This window comes from Neophocaena asiaeorientalis, unplaced genomic scaffold (genome assembly GCF_003031525.2).
Source record: "Neophocaena asiaeorientalis asiaeorientalis breed wild unplaced genomic scaffold, Neophocaena_asiaeorientalis_V1.1 scaffold51, whole genome shotgun sequence".
NCBI lineage: Eukaryota > Metazoa > Chordata > Mammalia > Artiodactyla > Phocoenidae > Neophocaena > Neophocaena asiaeorientalis.
The window spans coordinates 964,718-985,223 of record NW_020173335.1 but is presented as its reverse complement, the minus strand read 5'-3'; the positions used below and the strand labels follow the sequence as shown (position 1 = coordinate 985,223).

Sequence of the window (20,506 nt, the reverse complement as noted above, 5' to 3'; positions counted from 1 at the left end):
CCGCGCACAGCAACGAAGACCCAAAGCAGCCAAAAAAAAAAAAAAAAAAAAGAGAGAGACAAAAAGAAATTAAACAAGTGGGATTGATTGATTGATTGCTGCGAGGCTTGTGGGATCTTAGTTCCCGAACCAGGGATTGAGTCCGGGCCACGCAGTGAAAGCACTGAGTTCTAACCACTGGACTGCCAGGGAATTCCCTAAACAAAGTGTTATATGTGAAAAGGTCCTAGTTTAGATACTATCAACAGTTTGGATAGCCAGCCAGCGGTAACAAACATTTTTCTGGATCAGCTGGGGAAATTTGAATAATAGAACCTGCATACTAGAGGAAATGAACATGGACTGTGGGCATCACTGGACAAAAAAAGCCAAGTTGTAAACTGATCTCATTTTCATAAAATAAAAATAAAAGCCTACACATATGTGCTTAGAGAAAGATCTGGGGAAAAAATGCACCAAAAGTTGTTTACAGTGGTGACTTCTGAATGATAGGAATGTCAAGTTTTTATTTTTGCATATCTGTATACTCTAATTATCTACACATCACAACACTATTTTTGTAATAATAAAAGAATTACTTAAAGACAGAATTACATGGGGAGCTTTAATAAACTAATGGTGCCCAGGCCTTACCTCAGATATATTTTAAAAGGTTGAGAACTACTGCTTTTAAGAATTGGGAGTGGATAAAAGGAAAAATTCTTCTCTAAGTTTGTCTTTAAAAAAGACATTCATGGAAGTTTTTTTACTTCATAGTTAGGAGATCACCCTTAAACAGAGGCAGTAACTAAATCTTTTAGAAGGAGCAAATTATATTAGTCAATTTTACAAATCAGGGCCCTTGGTTGAAAAAAATAAACTGTATTTAGGTAGATTAAGCAGAAAAGGAAATTTATCAGCAGGATATTGGGAGTTCAAAAAATGAATGATTTGGGAAACCTGTAAAAATTCAAGTAAAGCTAAGCAGTCAAAACCACCAACCAAGGTCATATCACAGGAACAGTCTCTCAGGAAACTGCCCACTAGCTAGCTCTGCCACTGCCACCAGACAATAGAATTAATTCTAAACTGTCCTTGCTCCTTTGTGTCTCTCTCACTCCAGATTCAAGTCCCCAGTCAAGTGTATTTGATAGGCACAGCTTGCGTCACAGCTACCAGGGGCAGAAAGCGTATGTGTGCATGCATACAAGTTACGAGTTACACGTCCTTTCCAGCTTCCTCTCCCACTAAGATTCACAAAAAGGCAATACTGGAACAGGCTTAAAATGGTAAACAGACAAAAGAAACAACAAAGGATAACCTTAAAGCCCAATTAGTAGAATGTCCAACACAGGAATCTTGCCAGTCTTCCCATTAGTAATAAACTTTAATCATTGTGCCTTCTTTCAAGTCATTTTCAAAAAACATTTTGAAAATGAATTCAGTTTCAAAAAACATTTCCTGAAACTAATTTCACAAAGTATAAAATTTTTGAAGACTAAAATTTATAAACTTTCTCAGGTAGTTATTGCCTTTCCAATATTTTGTCATTTAAAGGGGACAAGCACCTGCTGCAACCATACCTATCCCACTAACAGAAATGAAATTTACTTAAATCACAACAGTTCCAAATAAGCATAGTATGTTACAAAAGTACATTTATCACCTGATGCAAACTGACACATTAAATTCTGGCTGTGAGATTCAGATAACTAAGTGGATTAGATATATGAGAAGTATCGGAAACTATACGATTTTAAAAACAGCAAAAATGTTTTTTATAGTATTTGCTCCAAAAGTCACTACTATCTGGGACTTCCCTGGCGGTCCAGTGGTTAGGACTCCATGCTCTCAATGCGGAGGGCCCGGGTTCAATCCCTGGTTAGGAAACTAAAATCCCACAAACCGAGTGGCATGTCCGCACCCCCCGCACAAAAATCAAAAGTCACTGTATCAACTACACTACAGACAAGTCATTCAAGTAGTGATAACTTTTATCAAATATCTGCAGCTGTGCTGACTCTGAAAGCCTTCAATTTCCTATGAATATAAGTAAATAGGCTATTTGTCACTTTTAAAAAACTATACTGTCTTTTATAATTGAAACATTTAATAGTAGTCACTACTATATTACGAAACCTACGTTTTACTTCAAGCACATTTTACTTACAAGCATATCTAAAAATCTCTTCTCAAGAATAAACTGTGCTTCTAATCCAAACATTACTTTTAAGTTAGAAAAGCAGACTCTGGATCTAGTTGGCTCTGCCATGTACTAGCTGTGTGACTTTGGAGAAGTCACTTCACCTCTTTTTTTTGGGGGGGGGTATCAATTCCCATACTTTATGTAGCTGCCAACAGAAAAGTAAATCCTCTCTCCAGGAAATCAATGTCATTCAGAGCCTCTAACATTTTCCATACACAACGTTGGGCACCTCTTTTTGCTTCAAATCATTACCTGTAGTTTGGAGATTGTTGGAAAGTTGATGATTAAATGAGTGAATATATGCAAAGTGTTAAGAATAGTGGCTGGATATTTTCCCCAGGGAAAACAAAAAAATCCAAGTGTCTGGTCTATAGTGGGTACTCCATAAGTGTTAAGAATAAAATGTTAATTAATAGTTGGGGGGTGGGGGGGATAAACAACAGGAAAAAAAAAATGCAGTTTTGAGAAATTTTCTGACCAAATACGCTGAGGAAACTATTCACTAGTAACCAAAACAAGAAAACAAAACCACTACAAACCCAGCATACTTAACTCAATTTTATAATACAACAAATATATACTATGTAGGAAAAAAAGGACAGGAAACAAACTACCTAGAAAAATTAACACTGAATTGGGCACAGGACCAAACCGAACACTCCATTTTACAAGCAGACTGAAGGAGGATAAATAACTCATACAATTATTCTATGCTGCTCAACAGAGAAATTGTGAGAAAATGATATAGATGAGAATCACTGAACAAACCAGAAAAAAAAACCTACCAATTTACAGGAAATCAGGAAAATCTAGAATGTGGGAAACTGCAGGACAAATGACCTGGTTTCTTCAACAAAGTGCAAGGAAAAAAAAACAGAAGAAACATACAAACTAAGAGGCTTGAAAGAATATCAGTCAACTACCATGTGTGGGACCTGGATCCTGATTCAAATAAACAAGAGACGTCAACAGAAAATATCTAGAAAAGGAAAAACAAAAACCTATAAGTCCATGTCCAACAATCTGTTCAGATTTCACAGAATTTCACTCAACTGGTAAAAGGATGTTCATTAAAGACAATTTCAAACAATTTACTTGACAATTATGAAGTGCTTACAATGGACAGGCATTGTATTAAAAACTCTACAAATATTATTTCATTTGTTTACCACAGAAACCCTATGAGAAGGTACTATTATCCCCATTTAACAGAGAAAGAAACAGGCAGAAATCTTACTAAAACTCCACCAAGGTCTCAAAGCTGTAAGTGGCAAGGCAGAGGTTTAAACCCAGGCTATAATGCTGCTGCCCTTAATTATCATACCATGCTGTCTCTCTACCATGATGTGGTGAAAACCCAGCTTCGGAATCGGAGAAAGCTGAGTCCCCACATCTCACTATGTTATATAAACCACTTAACTTCTTGGATCCTCTGTACACCCACTTATTTAAGGGTTAATATCAAGTATGTTAAACAAGTGTTTTAAGGAATAATGATTGGACTCTGTTACAAGTCCCTAGCTTATGAAGACCACAATAAATGGTTCCCACTATCCTTCCACCATACCTGGCAAGATTAATTAAAAAGCACAGTTAATAATTCATAAACACATAGCTGGAACACTGGAATAGCTCTACCTTTTAATTAACTAACCAAAGAACCCCCAAACCAACTTTTCAACATACTTGTAAACTTCAAGGATAGCAGTAATTCAGAAGAGAACTTTTTTATATAATGAAATTTAAACATATAATCAGCAGAAACAAGAGTCTGCAATATAAAGAATAGCCAAACTTAAATTAATTCAATTTTTCCTTTAAAAAACAAACAAACAACAAACTTGTTCAACATAAACAGACCTGCTGCTCAGAAAAGTGCACTAAAACTTTGTTCATGCTGGTGATTCTCTAGCCTGACATCTGACTGATATATGGCAAAGTAGTTTTATTACAGAAAAGGAAGGTAAGCTTAATGAGTATGTTAAAAAATCAACTCCCTTAAGAATGATAGCTTTCTGTGTTGTTATCCTGTGAATATTTTTGTGCTTATCTGTTAAACTACTAAGTTCTCGGGGTGGGGGGGGCAGGAATGTTTTATAGTCATCTAGGTATTCCTACTCCTTAACAGGCAGGAACAACAGTACAATAGTACAGCCTCTAGCATTTCTTAAAAGAAACTTTCTTAAAAGAAGTTTGAACCATTTTGTCTGAAAAATAATTTTTCCAACAGATCAATTAAAGGCTGATTATCATTATTTATTTTAAAAATGATTTATTTATTTTTGGCCACCCTATGTGGGATGCAGAATCTTAGTTCCCCAACCAGAGATCGAAGCCACGCCCCCTGCAATGGAAGTGTAGTCTTAACCACTGGACCGCCAGGAGGTCCCAAAGGCTCCTTATTTGCTTTAGTAAAGAAAAACAACTATTAGACTCCTTTAAATATTTGCCTCGTATATTTTAAACCACCTACAAAAATTCAACTTACATAACATTAGCAATATTTTACCTCATTAGTTAAGATATATACCTGTGGACAAAAGAAGTTCAGCTCATCTCACTGAACTATTTTTCAAGTTTGATTATAGCCAGTTTTGTTTTGAGCAGACTTCAGTAGGAAATAAAAATCAGAGCCTGATTTTGAAGTGACTTGGTCAGCTAGCTCTCAGCATAACCACATATCAAATTGCAGACAATGGCAACTATAGTCAGTTATGAAGTAGCATGTTTTCTATGTATCACCTAGATTAGATATCCCATCCCACCCCGATTATTTGAAAAACCATAAATACATACACCAAAATTTGCCTTTTCCATGAACTACTTTTTCAGTTGGGATATTTAAAAAACTGTGTTGTGTCTCACCTTTCCAATAGTCTTATTTTTATTTTCATGGTTAAAGGTAGCAACCATAATGGTTAAACACAGTGACTTGGAAACAGATTGCTTAGGTTTAAATACAGGGTCTGTGACCTACTAGCTGGATGAATCTCTGAACTTATTTTCCTTAACTAAAAAATGGGGATAAAACAATATCTATCTGACGGAAATAAACAAGTTAATAAATATAAAGCACTTTGAGCAACTGTCAGCCTCTGGTACATTAGAGTTATTACTAAGTGCATATACACTGAATCATAAAACAAAGATATGCAATCTGCTGAAGTATGATTCAGAATTGTAGGTTTTATCTTTAAGCATTTAAAAATGAATTATAAGCAGAAATGTGTCCCAGATTTCTTGTCATTCCAAACTTATTAAAATGGTTTCATGTGCTCTCCTCAGCCAAGCTACTAAATAGCCACTGATGAGAAAACTGGTAAGATGGAATTCATTCAAAAGAAAAATGGCTTCCTAACACCCTACCACCACCACCAAATTTCAAGAGCTCTGATAAGATACTATTCAGAATCAACTGAAAGAATACTTATATCAATATGTACAAACTGTTTTGAGTATCCTGAAAAAAAACTAGAGTAAGGTCTCACCCAAGTTTACAGGTCCAGTAGTCAACAACAGCAAAACACAAAGCAACTGACTTGTAATTTCTATAAAGCACTTTTGTCCTGTAAAACCACCAAAATAATTTAAGAACAACAAATCCTGCGGGAGTTGACAAAAGTAAACTTTTGTATTGAAAGGATGTAGAAAGGTAAATTGAAACTGACTCCCTAGGGAAGGAAGATGACCCTTTATTTTACTATTAATTCCAAACTTCTCATTCACAATTAGCATTTTATTATTTCATCTTTTAGACAGATTGAAACTCAAGCATCTTCCCAAATACTGAAGTTAACTGTTTTTGGTTTCCATTCTATGCCTTTTTGTTTTCCGTTAAACTTCTGGATCTAAAGGTTTAAAAAAAAAAAGGCAGCAAACAAAAAGACAGCCTTTTGTTTGAAAGGGTACAACAATCAGACACTCCAAATCTAAAATGCTTTCACTTGTAGTCTTACACTTTTCTAATAAATGTCCCAAACTTAACAGCACTCTGATTCTCTTTCAAGCATTACACATAAAAGACCTTAGAAAAGGCCAGCAATGACCAAACTATAAATCTAAGTGTACTGAAGACTACCAATCACTTTACTTTTGGAAGGGATTTACAAAGAATGTGACTTCTATTACTAAATTAAAACATGAGGCACCATAAACTTTGTTTATTCCAGATAAGCTATAAATATCAAAGTTAAGAGCAAGTATTTCAACAAATACGGCAAACCAATCTCAAAGCACGAACTTGGCTGATAAAATTAACACCACAGCACAATTTCAAAACTATAAGCAACTACCAAAAAAAACCCACCCAAACCGCACCCACTCTTATGTAAACTTTCGGAGTAAGCAAACTACTTTAGCCTCACCTTTGTTTTCACCTAGCGAAGACCCTTCAACATAAGACACAAACTGCAAAAAGATGAAAGATCCAGCTGTTGTCCCCGTAGGAAAAATAACTAAGAATTTAAGACATGTTAACGTATTTAAGTTACCAAGCTCAGGGCACTTCCCCAAGCTACAGCCATTTTAGATTCAGCCTTTCTTTTGAATTTCACGGGGGTGGGGAGAGGTAGATGTAAAACAGAAAAAAATCCTCACTAAAACACTTCAAGATCGACCAGCCTTTTTTGTTTCCAGGGAGGGAGGGGTCAGTAGGTGCTGGATAGACAATCTAAATCAACGAAAACACCTCGCTACTAGGGGGAACCGGAACGCTGGGAACAGGCGTGGGGGGTTAAAGCTCTTCTTTTCCCCTCAGATACCCCACATTTGACTTACACGCTTTTTTCCCTTAGACTTTCCATCATTGAAAAACAAAAGCCCTTGGCTCTAATTCAAGAAGGAGAAAAAAACCCGTAAACCAAGCTATTCAACCACCAACAAGCCGGAACGCCTGGAGAGGAGCCAGAGAGCCGCAGGTGAGCGTTCGGACCCGAAGACCAAAGTTGAACTAGGAGCGCTCCGGCAGAGTCGCGGCGACGCTCATGTGCAAAGCTCCACGCGCGGGGGAAGGTGCCCCGTCCGAACCACACGACCCGTGAGCTCTGCTCCCGGTCCCCGGCCCAACCTACACCCAACCACCTGTGTGAGAGCCTTCTTCAACTTGTTTCAACAGCCGGCCCGTCAGGCACCGGGCGGAGCCCTGCGCCGGACCACTCAAGATCCCCTACCGCCCCGTCGTCCGGAACTCCCACTCACCGGGCAGCGGCAGGGCTACAGCTAGGGACCAGTCGCGGCGTCTGAGGGTGCGTCCCCAGCTTCCTGATCCGGCAGAGGTGTAGAGCCCACAACCATAACAAAGCTCTTCCCAAAATGGCTGCCCGGCCCACACGGCCCAGGCGGGGCAGAGCGGGTGGAGGGGGAGGAGCGACGACCAGTCCGGCCCTCCCCTAATCTGACCCCGCCTCACACACGCCCACCCTCTCGCACCGCCCACAAGGGCGCACGCGCGTAAGCCCTGTTCTGGTGACCCGCCCGACGCCCCAAGCTGCCAACGTTTAGCCGCGTGAACGGCGGTTATTCCCTGCCCTGCCCCCAGCTCCCTCCACTGCGGCTCGAGGCGGCGCATGGTCAACCCCCGCCCCTCTGCAGAGTTGAACACTCTGCCTTTCCTCGCACCGCCTCAGAGGCGGAGACCAGCTGGGTTTGGTACTCCCCTTCACATCCCCTCTCCCGACACTAGGGCCTGGGCGCGTGTGAATGAGTGGGTGGGTGGGTATGTGTGTACCCGTTTTTCCCCGCCCCTTCATTTTGCACCCTCCCACACCCCACCTCTCGGCAAGCACGCATCTCCAAACTACCTCTACAAGTACTAACAAACCGGTTTCGTAGACTCGTGTGTTTTCCGACCCCTTCCCACCTTCGGCTCCCTCCTTCCTTCACGTGCACGCGCCGTTAAGACTCCAGACCCCAACGGGCCGCACGGCCGGGATCTGGAGGCCTGCGCGGCTGTTCCCGACGCGCTACCCGCTGGGAGTGGTAGTTCCGCCCGACCGCTGGCGACACGCCCCTGCCCCAGCGCTGGGCGGATTTCTGGCCGGAGACTGCTCCTGTGCCAGGGGGGATAAGCTGTTTCTCCGGCCCAAAGTCTCATTGGGTATCGCACAACGGGAAGGGGTGGCGCTGCCATGGCAGAGAAGGAAATAAAAGTGAAAGCCTGTCACGACTAGAAGGTGTTACTACTAGGAAGAATTCTCTGAGCCCATTCTGCACGGGAGGCTAAACCATGTGACGGTCGGCAACCAGGAAGCTAGACTACATAGAATCCTGAGGAATGGAGGAACTGGCTAGCGTTTCTGTTGATTTCAGATAAACGCGCAAATTGCCTGATGGTGTTTCCTTTGATAGACTGTGAAATGGAGTCCCAGAGAAGGGAAGGGACTTGCTCAAGGTCACAAAGCCCACAAACAAAAGTTAAAGCGGAGGGTGACAGAAGGAATCTAACTTTCGGGTCACCCTAAAGGCTCTTACCCTCACACCCTTCATGGAAATGAAAGTCCTGCCCCTTGTGCTCTTTATTTCTTAACGAAGTTTCTAGTTACCAGCAGAGAAAATGAAGTGAAAACAGTTGTTTGTTTTTTCTTAAATAGTATTAGTTCAGGACCTTAATGAGGCGTGAGATATGCCCCGTCGCTCCTAGAAACCGTGTTGTTATGCAAAGTAAAAAATGAGTTCCTGAGACGGCAAGCAATTTGGCCAAGTCATACTTGGCCTAGACTCCAAATCTCTCCTACCTTCCTCCACCACCATCACTCTGAGATGGTTTCAGTAGTTGCACACTACCTTCCCGAACTCTGCGAGGCAGATTCTGCTGGCTGGGAAACCTGGAATACAAAGGCAAGGACCGTTCAGGTACCCTACAGACTTCAAAAGCTGGCTTCCACTAGAACTAAGATTTCCCCGTGTAGGAACCAGTTAACACTGGTCAAGTCTGCACCCGGACTCATTTTTTTCGGCTCTCAGGAAGTGGGGAGGGCTATCTAACCCCACTTGCCGGAAGTGCTTTTCCGCAGTACCAAGCTGTTCTTGCAATTCAGCTTTCCACCTCCCCGCGCGACGCTGGCAGGTGAGTAGTAGGGCTGTTGTCACAGGTGCAGGTTGGGAAAGGGGGGCACCAAGGCTTCGGAGTAAACTGAGGCCGCGGGTACTATTGGGCAAAGTTTCCCGGGGATCTTTGCGTCCCCTTTTCTCTGATGTCTGCTCTAAGGCTTGCAGTTTGCAACTCTTTTATTTGGCGCAGTGGAAATATTGAGCGTTCTCACCCAAATTGAGCGGATTAACCCTTGGGTCTTTGTCCTTAACCCCCTCACCAGTTGCCGTCCCCGGCCTTTAGGCTGTCACTTTTCTCTTTAATACTCTTGAGCTGGAAAGCACATGTCACAGTGCCTAGGGAGTTTGGAAGGTTGAGGGAGCGTTGAGCTTTTTGAAATCCCTTACGAAGGTGATTTTGAACAAAGGTGAGTGTGTGGGCCCTGCAGGTATGTGTGTCTGGGAGTCAGTAGGTGGATGTGGGTGTCATCTAACATCTATTCAGAGACCCGGGATAACTTAACTCCCTACTTGCTTCCTTATACATATATACAGAATGAAGACATTGACGGGCTGGTGTACAGGATTTCTTGAACCAGCCCTAAGATCTGTAATCAAGAAATTAGTTCACTACGTTTTTAAATTAAGCAGCAATTGTGGGTTTTAGATTTTTAGACACCTTATTCTTTTGGTTAAGAATGGGACTTACGTAAATATGACAGATCTGGATTCATAATATTCTCTCTTACTCAGCCACTTACTGGTTGCTTACATTGTGTAAGGTGGGAATAATAGCTAGTATTTTTTGAGTGCCTACTTTGTGTTAGGGACAGTTCTCAGCTTTTTACATGTATTAACTTACTTAATTTTTACAACGACCCTATGTAGTTATCATAAGCCTTATAGGTGAATGAACTGCACCATAGCCAGGTTAAATAATTTGTCCAAAGTCACATAGCTAATACGTGGTGGAGCCAGGATTCCAACCCAGATTGTTTGACTCCAAAGTCTGCACTCTAACTTAACAGGCTATTACTGCCTTTCAACACCAAGTTGATGAGGTTATTCAACAGTTACAGTAATTACATAGTTACAATGCCTGATTCACAGCTAATTGTATTGATTGCTACTATCATTACTTTAAGCTAAGTCCCAAAATAGATAACTAATAGACCAGACAAGCTATGACTTTCAGTGTTAAAGATAAGAAAGCTGGCACTTCAAGGAAGCAATTTACCCAAGGTCACACAGCTGGGAAATGATGGAGGCATTTGTAAAAATCCAGATCTGTTGTCTCTGTGCATTACTCTTTCTGTTACACCAAACAGCAAAAGCTAAAAGAATGGTTCAGAGAAGAAAAGGATCTATTTACTTAATGTTACTGATATTTTGAAAACATCATTGTCTTCAAAGGAACTGTTATATGGAAGAAATTATCCCGAATTACTACTTTTTAAAACTTATGTATAAAGTGAAGAAAATTAAATGACATCTTGTTTTGTACACAGCAACATGCTTCTGATTCAGATGTTCCACTGAGCTATAAAAATACATTAATCAGAACTGTGTGGCATCTTCCTAAGCAAGACTTTCAATGGGGCCCACTATGGTTCACTTCATCCAGAAGTTTTCTCGAGCATCTTCAAAGGTTGGTTTATTCAGCAAATATTTGAGCATTACTTTCCAGGCATTGCTTGGCTAGGCAATAGTGAAAAAGAAGACAAAAATCCTTACCCTCTTATATTCTGGTTGATCGGGGGAAGAGTAAAATATAAATAAGTGACATCTAATATGTCAAGTGGTAAGTGCTGTGGAGAACTATAGAGCAGGGAAGGGGAATAGGGACAGTAGACTTAAGGATTGCATTTATAAATAGGGTGGTCAGAAGTGAGGCAATGAGCCATGCAGGTACCTCAGGGAAGAACATTCTAGACAAAAAGGAAAAATAGCCTCAAGATGGAATCATTCCTAGCATTTTGAGTAACCACCAAGATTCTTAAATAACTTTCATTTTTTCTTTAATCCAACATTTTTTGAGTTAATGTTGATCTGCTTAACTGTTGAAGTATGGAATCCACTCACTAAAGCACAGAATCAGCAAGAGAGGTTATTGCTTTGGCCATGTACCATGAAAGGCACTGGGGATTTTTTTTTTTTTTTTTTTAAGGCAAAGAAAAATATATGGTCCTGGCTCTCAAGTCTACTGAGACAGACAAGTAAACACAAGATTTTAATTCACTGTGAGAATTATGATGGAAGTGTGTATATGGTACTTATAGGAGGATTACATCAGATTGGAGAAAGCTTCAAGCCGAATTTTTAAAGATAAGTTCCCTAGATAGAAAAATGGTAATCTAGAATTCTAGGCAGACATATGTAGAAAGGCATGAAGCTATGAAAATTATGCAGTGTCTAAAGCTTAATTTTCTCTACATAAAATAGCATTTCCACAGTAATTAGTGCTGCTTCTTTTGCAATTTATAAATAGAAGAGGCAGTTTAGAATGCCAAAAACTGAAGACCTAGTCTTTAGCTGTTCCTCCTTCAGATATTTCTTTCATGGGATAAGTTTAGTGGTAGGCCAAAATATATCACTGGTTTCTATTCAGTAGTTTCTTTTACATGTTGTATAGCTGTTTAATAGTCTTTGCCAGCAATAATAACATCATCCTGTAGTCCAACCTTTCTTTAAGTTCGATGTGCTAACAGAAAGCAGGCGGTTTGTTTTTATATTGTCTCAGATTGGGACTAAAACATTTGATGATTTCTTTTTTTTAAATCTGTTTTTTGTCTTCTCGTTCTGTTTTCCCTATAGATGCTGAAGTACACTTCCACAATCAGACTAGGAGCCAGAAGGAGAATAGAAAAATTTTCTCTCAAAACAGGCCTCCAGCAGAACTTTTCCCCTTTGTTTCCAAGGCCTTGGCTTGTCTCATCATTTCCAGTGTGTATGTGCAAGACACAATATTATCACACTTCCCCATGCAGCTTTAAGAAGAAGCAAGAGCAAGCAGTACTTCCAGCCAGGCCACCACAAACCATCAGTTACCTGCCTGACAGCCCAAAGCCAGCATTATACATAACTCTGGCAGGACTAATCCCCTTCATTGCTCCACCACTTGTCATGGTGATGACAAAGACTTATATTCCCATATTAGCTTTTACTCAGATGGCTTATGGAGCCAGTTTCCTATCTTTCTTGGGAGGGATCAGATGGGGTTTTACTCTGCCACAAGGTAGTCCAGCCAAACCAGACTTCCTCAATTTAGCTAATAGCACAGCTCCTGTTGTGTTTTCATGGCTTGCGTTCTTTGTTTCTGAAAGACTCAGTGAAGCTATAGTCACAGTAATAATAGGTTTGGGGATAGCATTACACACTGAACTTTTTCTCTTGCCACATTATCCCAATTGGTTCAAAGCCCTGAGGATAGTAGTCACTTTAGTGGCCTTTATTTCATTTGTAATCACTTTACTAGTTAAAGGTTTTTATCCAGAGAAGGGACCCAAGAGACTTAGGCAAGTAGAATAAATATAAAACTACTCTGTAGATGACGTTAGCATGTTGGCTAGAAGCCTTGTAAGGTTGTGTTTTGGCATCACCTTTTTCTACCTCTCCAGTTTAGCTCTTTTTTCCCCACCAGTGGTGATTTATTCTTCCCAAATTATTCTTCATTTCTAGAAATCTTTATTTTATAAGGAATCACTGAGAAACAGCTTGAAAACCCTTAACAAGTCCTTTTCATGTTATATTAGGTTATAGTTCTTATTCAGTCTTTTTATGAACTTTATAGTCATCCACTTAAAAATTTCAATGTTTTATTGTTTTGAAAAATGTAAATTAAAAGATGAAAAACCTTTGTGCTAGAGCTTTAGGATCATTGAAAACACACACACACACACACACACCCTCCCTCCCTCCCTCCCTCCCTCCCTCAGAGGAAAACTTGGTATCCATGAGTGTCTGAAAATAATAGGTGGCTCCAGTGTGGAGTTTTCATTGCAGTTGCCCCTGGGAATTGCATTTCCAAGCTCTTTTTACCTGGCACAACCTAGTTATTTGAACTGAAAGGATCTGTGGCTCTGAAGTCAGTAGGGAGCAGTGTCACGAGGGAAAACTATGTTCAAAGAAAAGCTAGACACATTTTCCAGGTTTTACCAGGATATTTGGCAGAATATAGATGCAACTTATCTCCAAACATAACACCAGCTGGTCAAAAATAGTTAGCCTCTAGGATATACAAACTAGGAAAAGTCAAGCTGGAGACATCTTAATGTTCTATCTAGTTTTGCATGTCAACTCACACAAAAGCTTTTTTAAAACAGTAAAAGCAACACCTTGAATTCTAACTTTAAAACTTAGTCTTTTGAGATGCTTAGTCTCATAAAAAAGGAGAAACATTTTCAATGTTATAAGAATTTAAATCAGGAAATGGTATCATCTGGTATACGTTACCTTTGTATAAGTATTCGAATATTAGGTAACTTAAATTTCGTAAGTAAATTATATACATATAATTTTTACTTTAATGATTCTTGCTGTGGAAAGATCATAATCTAAAGTGGTAACTTGTTTACTCTGTTACACACCTGTTACAAGATTTTTTTATGAATTGTGTGTTCAACTCCTAATCCACAGCATCTCAGAATGTGACCTTACTTGCAGATAGGGTCTTTACAGAGTTATTAATAAGGTTAAAGTGAGGTTATAAGGGTAGGTTGTAATGTAATATTACTGGTGTTCTTATAATGGAAAATGTAACATATACAGAGAGAATACCATGTGAACATGAAGATCTACATGCCAAGGAGAGAAGCCTTGAATAGATCCCTCCTTCTTAGCCCTCAGAAGGAACCAACTCCACCAACACCTTGACTTCAGGCCTCCAAAACCGTGAGACAATAAATTCTGTTGTTTCAATTATGTTGTTTCAATTATATATTAACAAATATAACACTATAGAGCTAGAGCTTGTTCTGATCATTAAGAAGCTTACCAGTTAAAAGCCTGTGGCTGAAATCACCACACGATCCTTCTTTATTAATGTAGAGAAGAGTTTACTACAGCTTGATACTGAAGGAAAGAAAGCTCATACTCTTCAGAAGATCCTTCTCAGATCCTACTCAGATTGTTTCAGTGAGGAAAATTACTTCTTTGCTTCTCTTAAATTGCATGAGGACTGCACAAACTTAAAACTTTTCTCTGATCTCAATCTTTCAGAGTAGGGGCAAGTCATATTTTTAGGCTAACTGCCCACTTTTTTTTTTTTTTTTTTTGCCCGCGCCACAAAGCATGCAGGATCTTAGTTCCCCGACCAGGGATTGAACCCATTCCCCCTGCAGTGGAAGCTCTGAGTCCTAACCACTGGACCACCAGGGAATTCTCTACAGTGTGCGATTTTTAAGTACATTGGACAGGATATTTAGAAGTATATTGAATTGTTAAATATTTTGGAGGAAGATCACGTTAACAGTTGCTCAGAAAACAATTAAATGTAAAACTAAATGTGCAAGTCCTTAAAGTTGAAACACTAAAAATCATGGGCAGCCCTACTACACTTTGATAATCCAGGAATGCTGCTAATAAGCTAAATTAAATAGTAATACAAGAAAAAGCAAAGAAATCAAGATACTTTATTAGTACATTCTTTTTAAAACAATCTGTCATTACCTAGGAAATAAGCATATTTATAATTACTTATTTTCAGGCATTGTCTGGACCTATTAGGCCCAAACACTGATTGTGTTGACTACATTTCTGCCACAGCAGTACAAAATGCCTCCCTTCATAGTGCCATTTTAGGTTGGCATCAGGCAATAATGAAAATTAAATGATAGGAAAATTTGTAAATCTCTTGAACCAGAATGCAGATTCTCTTTAACTAGAAATATTAAAGGCACATGAGTTACAACTCAAATAGTTTACAAATTATCTTGATACTTCATTCCTTGACATTTTACAGATCCCAGCCAGGCATCTGTGACCCTTCAGACTTTCAGGGTACCCCAAAGAATGGGATACAGAGCTTTCTGTCTGCACTACGTAAGCTTTTCTTAATATATGCATATGGTTAAGTTATGAAGGAAAGTATCTTTGTGAGTCTATCCAAATATTTTGGATATGAGTGCTGCCTGAGTCTTTAATGCTTACCAAAGGTTTTCTATCTAAATAAGCCACTGATGCCTATAATATACTGGAGGATTGTACAGAAAAGGGGAAATCAGGGATATACAAATCAAATCCTGGAACAGCCAGGTAAACCTAAATGTATAAGACCTTTAATATATATGGCTCCAACTGACTAGTAGAAATAATTTTAAAGTGATGATCATGTACACAAAGAATCTTCATCTCAGAAATGGACAGAAAACAATTCTTTAGAATGCTTCTCAGGGAAAATGAGAAGTTTTGAGAAGCAGTTTTGGGTCAGAGGCCTTTCAGCGTACACTTATGAGTTAGTATCTGTAAAAAGTTTTACAAGTACCTACAATTCCATCTTCTCCAAGCCAGGCAGCAGCTTTGTACTAAACTCATATTTAGGCTTGCCCAAGTGTGAGTATGCTTTACCAAGCTTGATAATCTAATAAATTCCCTCTTCCCAAAGCTAAACGTATTTTTGGTAACTATTTAGAAAAAGGTGCATTCAACCTGCTGGGCTCTATCACCCATTACATCATCCTATTGCAATAAAGGACTGTCACTAAGAACCTCCTATTAATTCCTCATCTGCATTCCAGCATCAAGACAAAACCATAAGTGAGCAAAAGCTTTTTATATGCTGTTATCAACAGGTGAAAACTTATATATATAAATAGCTAGATATTTCCCACATGTCCCTCCCAGTTTTCCTGCTGTTAATAAAAAGTTTGGGACTAGTGAAAACTCCTGGAATAAAATAAAAGTAGGAAGTTGCTTCATTGGCTTTTCTTTGTAGGGTAAACTATGACCATGGAAAATTGCACTCTGGATTGAATCATGAATGTATAGATATCTTTAAACTGTCTCATTGATATTCTTAAATGACACAATGGTCATGTTACAGCTTAACTGCACTGGAGAAACAGCTAAAGGGACTATTTGCCAAGAAGCTTCTAGCAAATCATTTTTACAAATAGGACTCTACTCCTAATTGGACAATTCTAGAGCATAAACAGCATATCTACTGGTAAGCTTGGCAAATTTGTGTGAACTCTTTATTGATTTAGGATATATTCCATATCACTTCTCACTCAAATTCTTTAAAAAAAATCATTTTTTACTCATTTATCTACCAAATTCACAGAAAACTCAACAGATGAAAGGGTCCTATCACCAAACACAAGTGTGATTTGCAAAAGGTGAGACCCTGTATTTTCAAAATGTTTCCTGTGCTCTCTTATGCTTACTATTTCATAGTACAGCAACACCTCCTTCACAACGACTGGTGATCATGTTACCAATTTCTGTCCATGTATCTGAATGAGGGTTATAAACTTCAACTGAGTCCAAGGTACCTGGGGCCAAGAAATCGTGACTGGAAGATCGACCTCCAGAAACATACAGAAGCCCATTGACTGCCACAGCACACATGCCTGCTCTAGGCACTTTCATTGAAGCAACTTCAACCCACTTTTCCTGGATAAGAGAAAAAAAGAAGTTAGCAGTGCCATAACATGGTAACAGAGAAAAGTGCTGAGAAATTAGGTACTCTGGTTCTTTTTTAAAATTTTTATTTATTCTTTTAATATTTATATTTATTTATTTATTTATTTGGGCTGTGCTGGGTCTTAATTTTGGCATGCGGGGATCTTTGTTGCAGCACTCGAGATCTTTTAGTTGCGGCATGCGAACTCTTAGTTGCGGCATGCATGTGGGATCTAGTTCCCTGACCAGGGATGGAACCTGGGTCCCCTGCATTGGGAGTACTGAGTCTTACCCACTGGACCACCACGGAAGTCCCTCTGGTTCTTTTTACATGTTTAAATTTCAAACTCACAATCTAGTCATATAAGTATATAGAACATTTTAAATTGAAGTTTAAAGTAGTGAATTTAGAGGAAAGTAATGAAAAATATATCTGTGATTACTTATAAGTTATGGTCACCAAGAGATAATCTAGAAATTTACCAGGGAAGTCTGGAAGGACTTTTTAAAATCTTTAATATAATAGGTCTTATAAATCTCCAAGAGAACAATACAGTAAACAACACTGGCCAAATTTATTCGAATATGGATTCCTTTTTTCAAGGACCATCTGGTGCAGTTAGTAATTTGCAAAACATATTTTCAGAAAGGTAGTACAGATCAGGGATTGGAAACTAGGGCCTATTTTTGTAAGCCTACAAACTAAGAATGATCTTTCCATATTAAAAGGTTATTTAAGGGACTTCCCTGGTGGTCCAGTGGCTAAGAATCCATGCTCCCAATGCAGGGGGCCCGGGTTTGATCCCTGGTCAGGGAACTAGATCCTGCATGCCACAACTAAGAGTTCACATGCTGCAACTAAAATCCCGTGTGCCACAACTAAAGAACCTGCATGCCGCAACTAAAGATCCCGCATGCTGCAACTAAAGATCTTGCATGTAGCAACGAAGATCCCACGTGCCGCAACTAAGACCCAACGCAGCCAAATAAATAAATAAATAAATAAATTTTAAAACGTTCATTTAAAAAAATATATATGGAAAAAGAAGAGATTGTATGTGGCCCTCAAGGCCTAAAATGTTCACTATCCGGCCTTTTAATAGAAAGTTTGCTAACTCCTGGTATACATTATTCACTGAAGAAATTTCAATAAGCTGCTATATCCAAAATGACTGTAAAGTCTTACTCCAGGGAAAATGTCTATACCCAGAAAACAGGAAAGCTAATAAAGTCCCTGAGAAATAATCAAGAGAGAAAAGAAAAAGTTTCCAGATTAAAAAAAAAGAATCTGAAAATAAAGCATATGATGCACAAAGTTTATAAAGTCATAAAAGATGAAAAAAGATTATTCATCAGTGCTAGAGAGTGAACTTTTTGAGGAGAGCAACTTAATGAGCTTCACATCCCGGTACCCAGTATAGAACCAGCACATTATAGATGCTGATCTGAACTTAAATGAAATTCTGAAATACTAACACCAGGGACAATCCTTTGAAATTGAAGGACCATATTAAACTTGAAGGCTATTTGATTATATGAAATTACAGAATACATCACAAAGTTTTCACAGCTGAAAAAATACTCATTTTAAAAGATAGATATATTCACAAAAATACCTATAGCTGGTTAAGATAAATCAGGATGTTGGGTTTATGTTTATCATTAGGGAGAGCTAACCTTTGCTCCCCTACAAAAATGGCTCTGGACAAGAAGAGTAAGGGGCTCATTCAGTAATGTTTATCTTTCATTTCTATCAGTGTATTAACTACAATTTGCTTTTTATTTTGAGTCCCCTCAAAATAAACTCTGTAAAACCAGAAACATGTTTTACATTATCTTTAGGGTTTGAATCTATAATGTAGGACTTTAGTAGACAGTAAATAACAATAACATTTCAGATTTATGCATGAAAAACCAAGGTAACATTACTGATAAGCACTTAACTTTGAAATGAAAACCTATTCATTTTTAGCCATAGAGAAACATTAGCAAGAGAAAGCACCCTCAGAAAGTTCACTTTCTCTATTCCCCCCATATAATAGAGACCACTTAGAAAGTGAAAGGAACCTGAAATATCACCAAAGTTTGAAACTTGTCATGCATGAGAATCAAAATTATGCTTTACAACAAAACAAAAATTCTACTTTTGCCATCTCTATTCAAGATTATACTGGAGGGTCTAACAAGGGCAATTAGTAAAGAAAATGAAATAAAAGCCATCCATATTGGAAAGGAAAAAATAAAATGATCTCTAATTATAGATGACATGATCTTGTACATAGAAAATCCTAAGGAATCCACAAAAACAGTACAAGTGCCGCAAGGTTTCAGGATATAAGATGAATATACAAAAATTGATCAAATTTTTATACACTAGGAATGAAAAAAGCTGAACATGAAATTAAGAAAGTTCAATTTACAATAGCATCAAATGTAATAAAATATTTAGGAATAAGTTTAAACAACAAAATGCAAGATACTGAAAACTATAAAACACTGTTGAAACAAACTGAAGAAGACCTAAATAAATGGAAAGACATCCCATGTTCAAGATGAAAAGACCTAATATTGTTAAGATGGCAATACTCCCCAGATTCATCTCATATTCAGTGTAATCCCTATCAATACCCTGCTGGCTTCTTGGTAGAAACTGACAAGCTGATCCTAAAATTCATATGGAATTCAAGGGACCCAGAACAGCCAAACCAACTTTTAAAAAGAAATTCCAAGTTGGAGGACTCACAATTTCTGATTTCAAACCACAGAGCTACAGTAACTAAGACAGTGTGGTAATGGCATAAGGATAAATATATAGATAAATGAATAGAATTAAGAGTCCAGAAATAAACCCTCACATTTATGGTCAACTGGTTTTCAACAAAGATACCAATACAATCAAATGGAAAAGAGTCTTTTCAACAAATGGTGCTGGGACAACTGGTTACCACATGCAAAAGAATGAAGGTGGACCTCTTCCTCACACCATATACAAAAATTAACTCAAAAATTAATGAAAGACCTAAATATAACTGTAAAACTTTAAAAAAAGAGTAGGCATAAATCTTCATGATCTTGAATTAAGCAATGGTTTCTTAGTTATAACACCAAAAGCACAAGCAACAAGCGAAAAAAATAAATTGGACATTAAAATTAAAAACTTTTGTGCTTCTAAGAATACCATCAAGAAAATGAAGAAAACCATAGGATGGGAAAACAATTTTGCAAGTCATATATCTGACAAAGGACTTGCATCTGGAATATATAAAGGACTCATATCCAGTAATAAAAAGACAAATAATCCATTTTTTGCAGTACGCGGGCGTCTCACTGTTGTGGCCTCTCCCGCTGCGGAGCGCAGGCTCTGGACGCGCAGGCTCAGCGGTCATGGCTCACAGGCCCAGCCGCTCCGCGGCATGTGGGATCCTCCCGGACCGGGGCATGAACCCGCATCCCCTGCATCAGCAGGTGGACTCTCAACCACTGCGCCACCAGGGAAGCCCCAAATAATCCATTTTAAAATGGACAAAATTAGAACAAATTTTTCTTCAAAGAAGGATAAATGACCAATAAGCACATAAAAGATGCTCAACCTGGGCTTCCCTGGTGGCGCAGTGGTTGAGAGTCCGCCTGCCGATGCAGGGGACATGGGTTCGTGCCCAGGTCTGGGAAGATCCC

At 38.8% G+C, this 20,506-nt stretch overlaps 3 protein-coding genes across 8 annotated transcripts in view; 1 reads left to right on the top strand and 2 right to left on the bottom strand.

Annotated features, from left to right (window-relative positions):
* Window positions 1-7,517, bottom strand: part of LOC112400404 (coiled-coil domain-containing protein 17-like) — a 64,152-nt gene extending 56,635 nt beyond the window's left edge. For all 3 annotated transcript variants that reach the window (XR_003003398.1, XM_024746129.1, XM_024746130.1), the window contains exon 1: window positions 7,382-7,517. The gene's annotated coding sequence lies outside the window, so the exon portion shown is untranslated. The remainder of the gene's footprint in view (window positions 1-7,381) is intronic.
* Window positions 7,518-9,174: 1,657 nt separating this feature from the next.
* On the top strand, window positions 9,175-13,059 carry TMEM69 (transmembrane protein 69). Its single transcript, XM_024746147.1, has 3 exons — window positions 9,175-9,248; window positions 10,720-10,859; window positions 12,026-13,059. Exons 2-3 carry the CDS (start codon window positions 10,806-10,808, stop codon window positions 12,737-12,739), a joined length of 768 nt encoding a protein of 255 aa, XP_024601915.1. The 5' UTR covers window positions 9,175-9,248; window positions 10,720-10,805; the 3' UTR covers window positions 12,740-13,059.
* A 1,763-nt stretch (window positions 13,060-14,822) lies between these two features.
* Window positions 14,823-20,506, bottom strand: part of IPP (intracisternal A particle-promoted polypeptide) — a 39,512-nt gene continuing 33,828 nt past the window's right edge. For all 4 annotated transcript variants that reach the window (XM_024746173.1, XM_024746175.1, XM_024746176.1 and 1 more), the window contains one exon: window positions 14,823-16,822. In XM_024746173.1, coding sequence (XP_024601941.1) covers window positions 16,598-16,822 — 225 coding nt within the window. In that variant the 3' untranslated portion in view covers window positions 14,823-16,597. The remainder of the gene's footprint in view (window positions 16,823-20,506) is intronic.

Coding starts and splice junctions, on each gene's coding strand:
- TMEM69 (XM_024746147.1), top strand. CDS start 10,806: ATGGGGCCCACTATGGTTCACTTCATCCAGAAGTTTTCTCGAGCATCT. Junction 10,860..12,025: donor TTTCTCGAGCATCTTCAAAG/GTTGGTTTATTC, acceptor TTTTCCCTATAG/ATGCTGAAGTACACTTCCAC.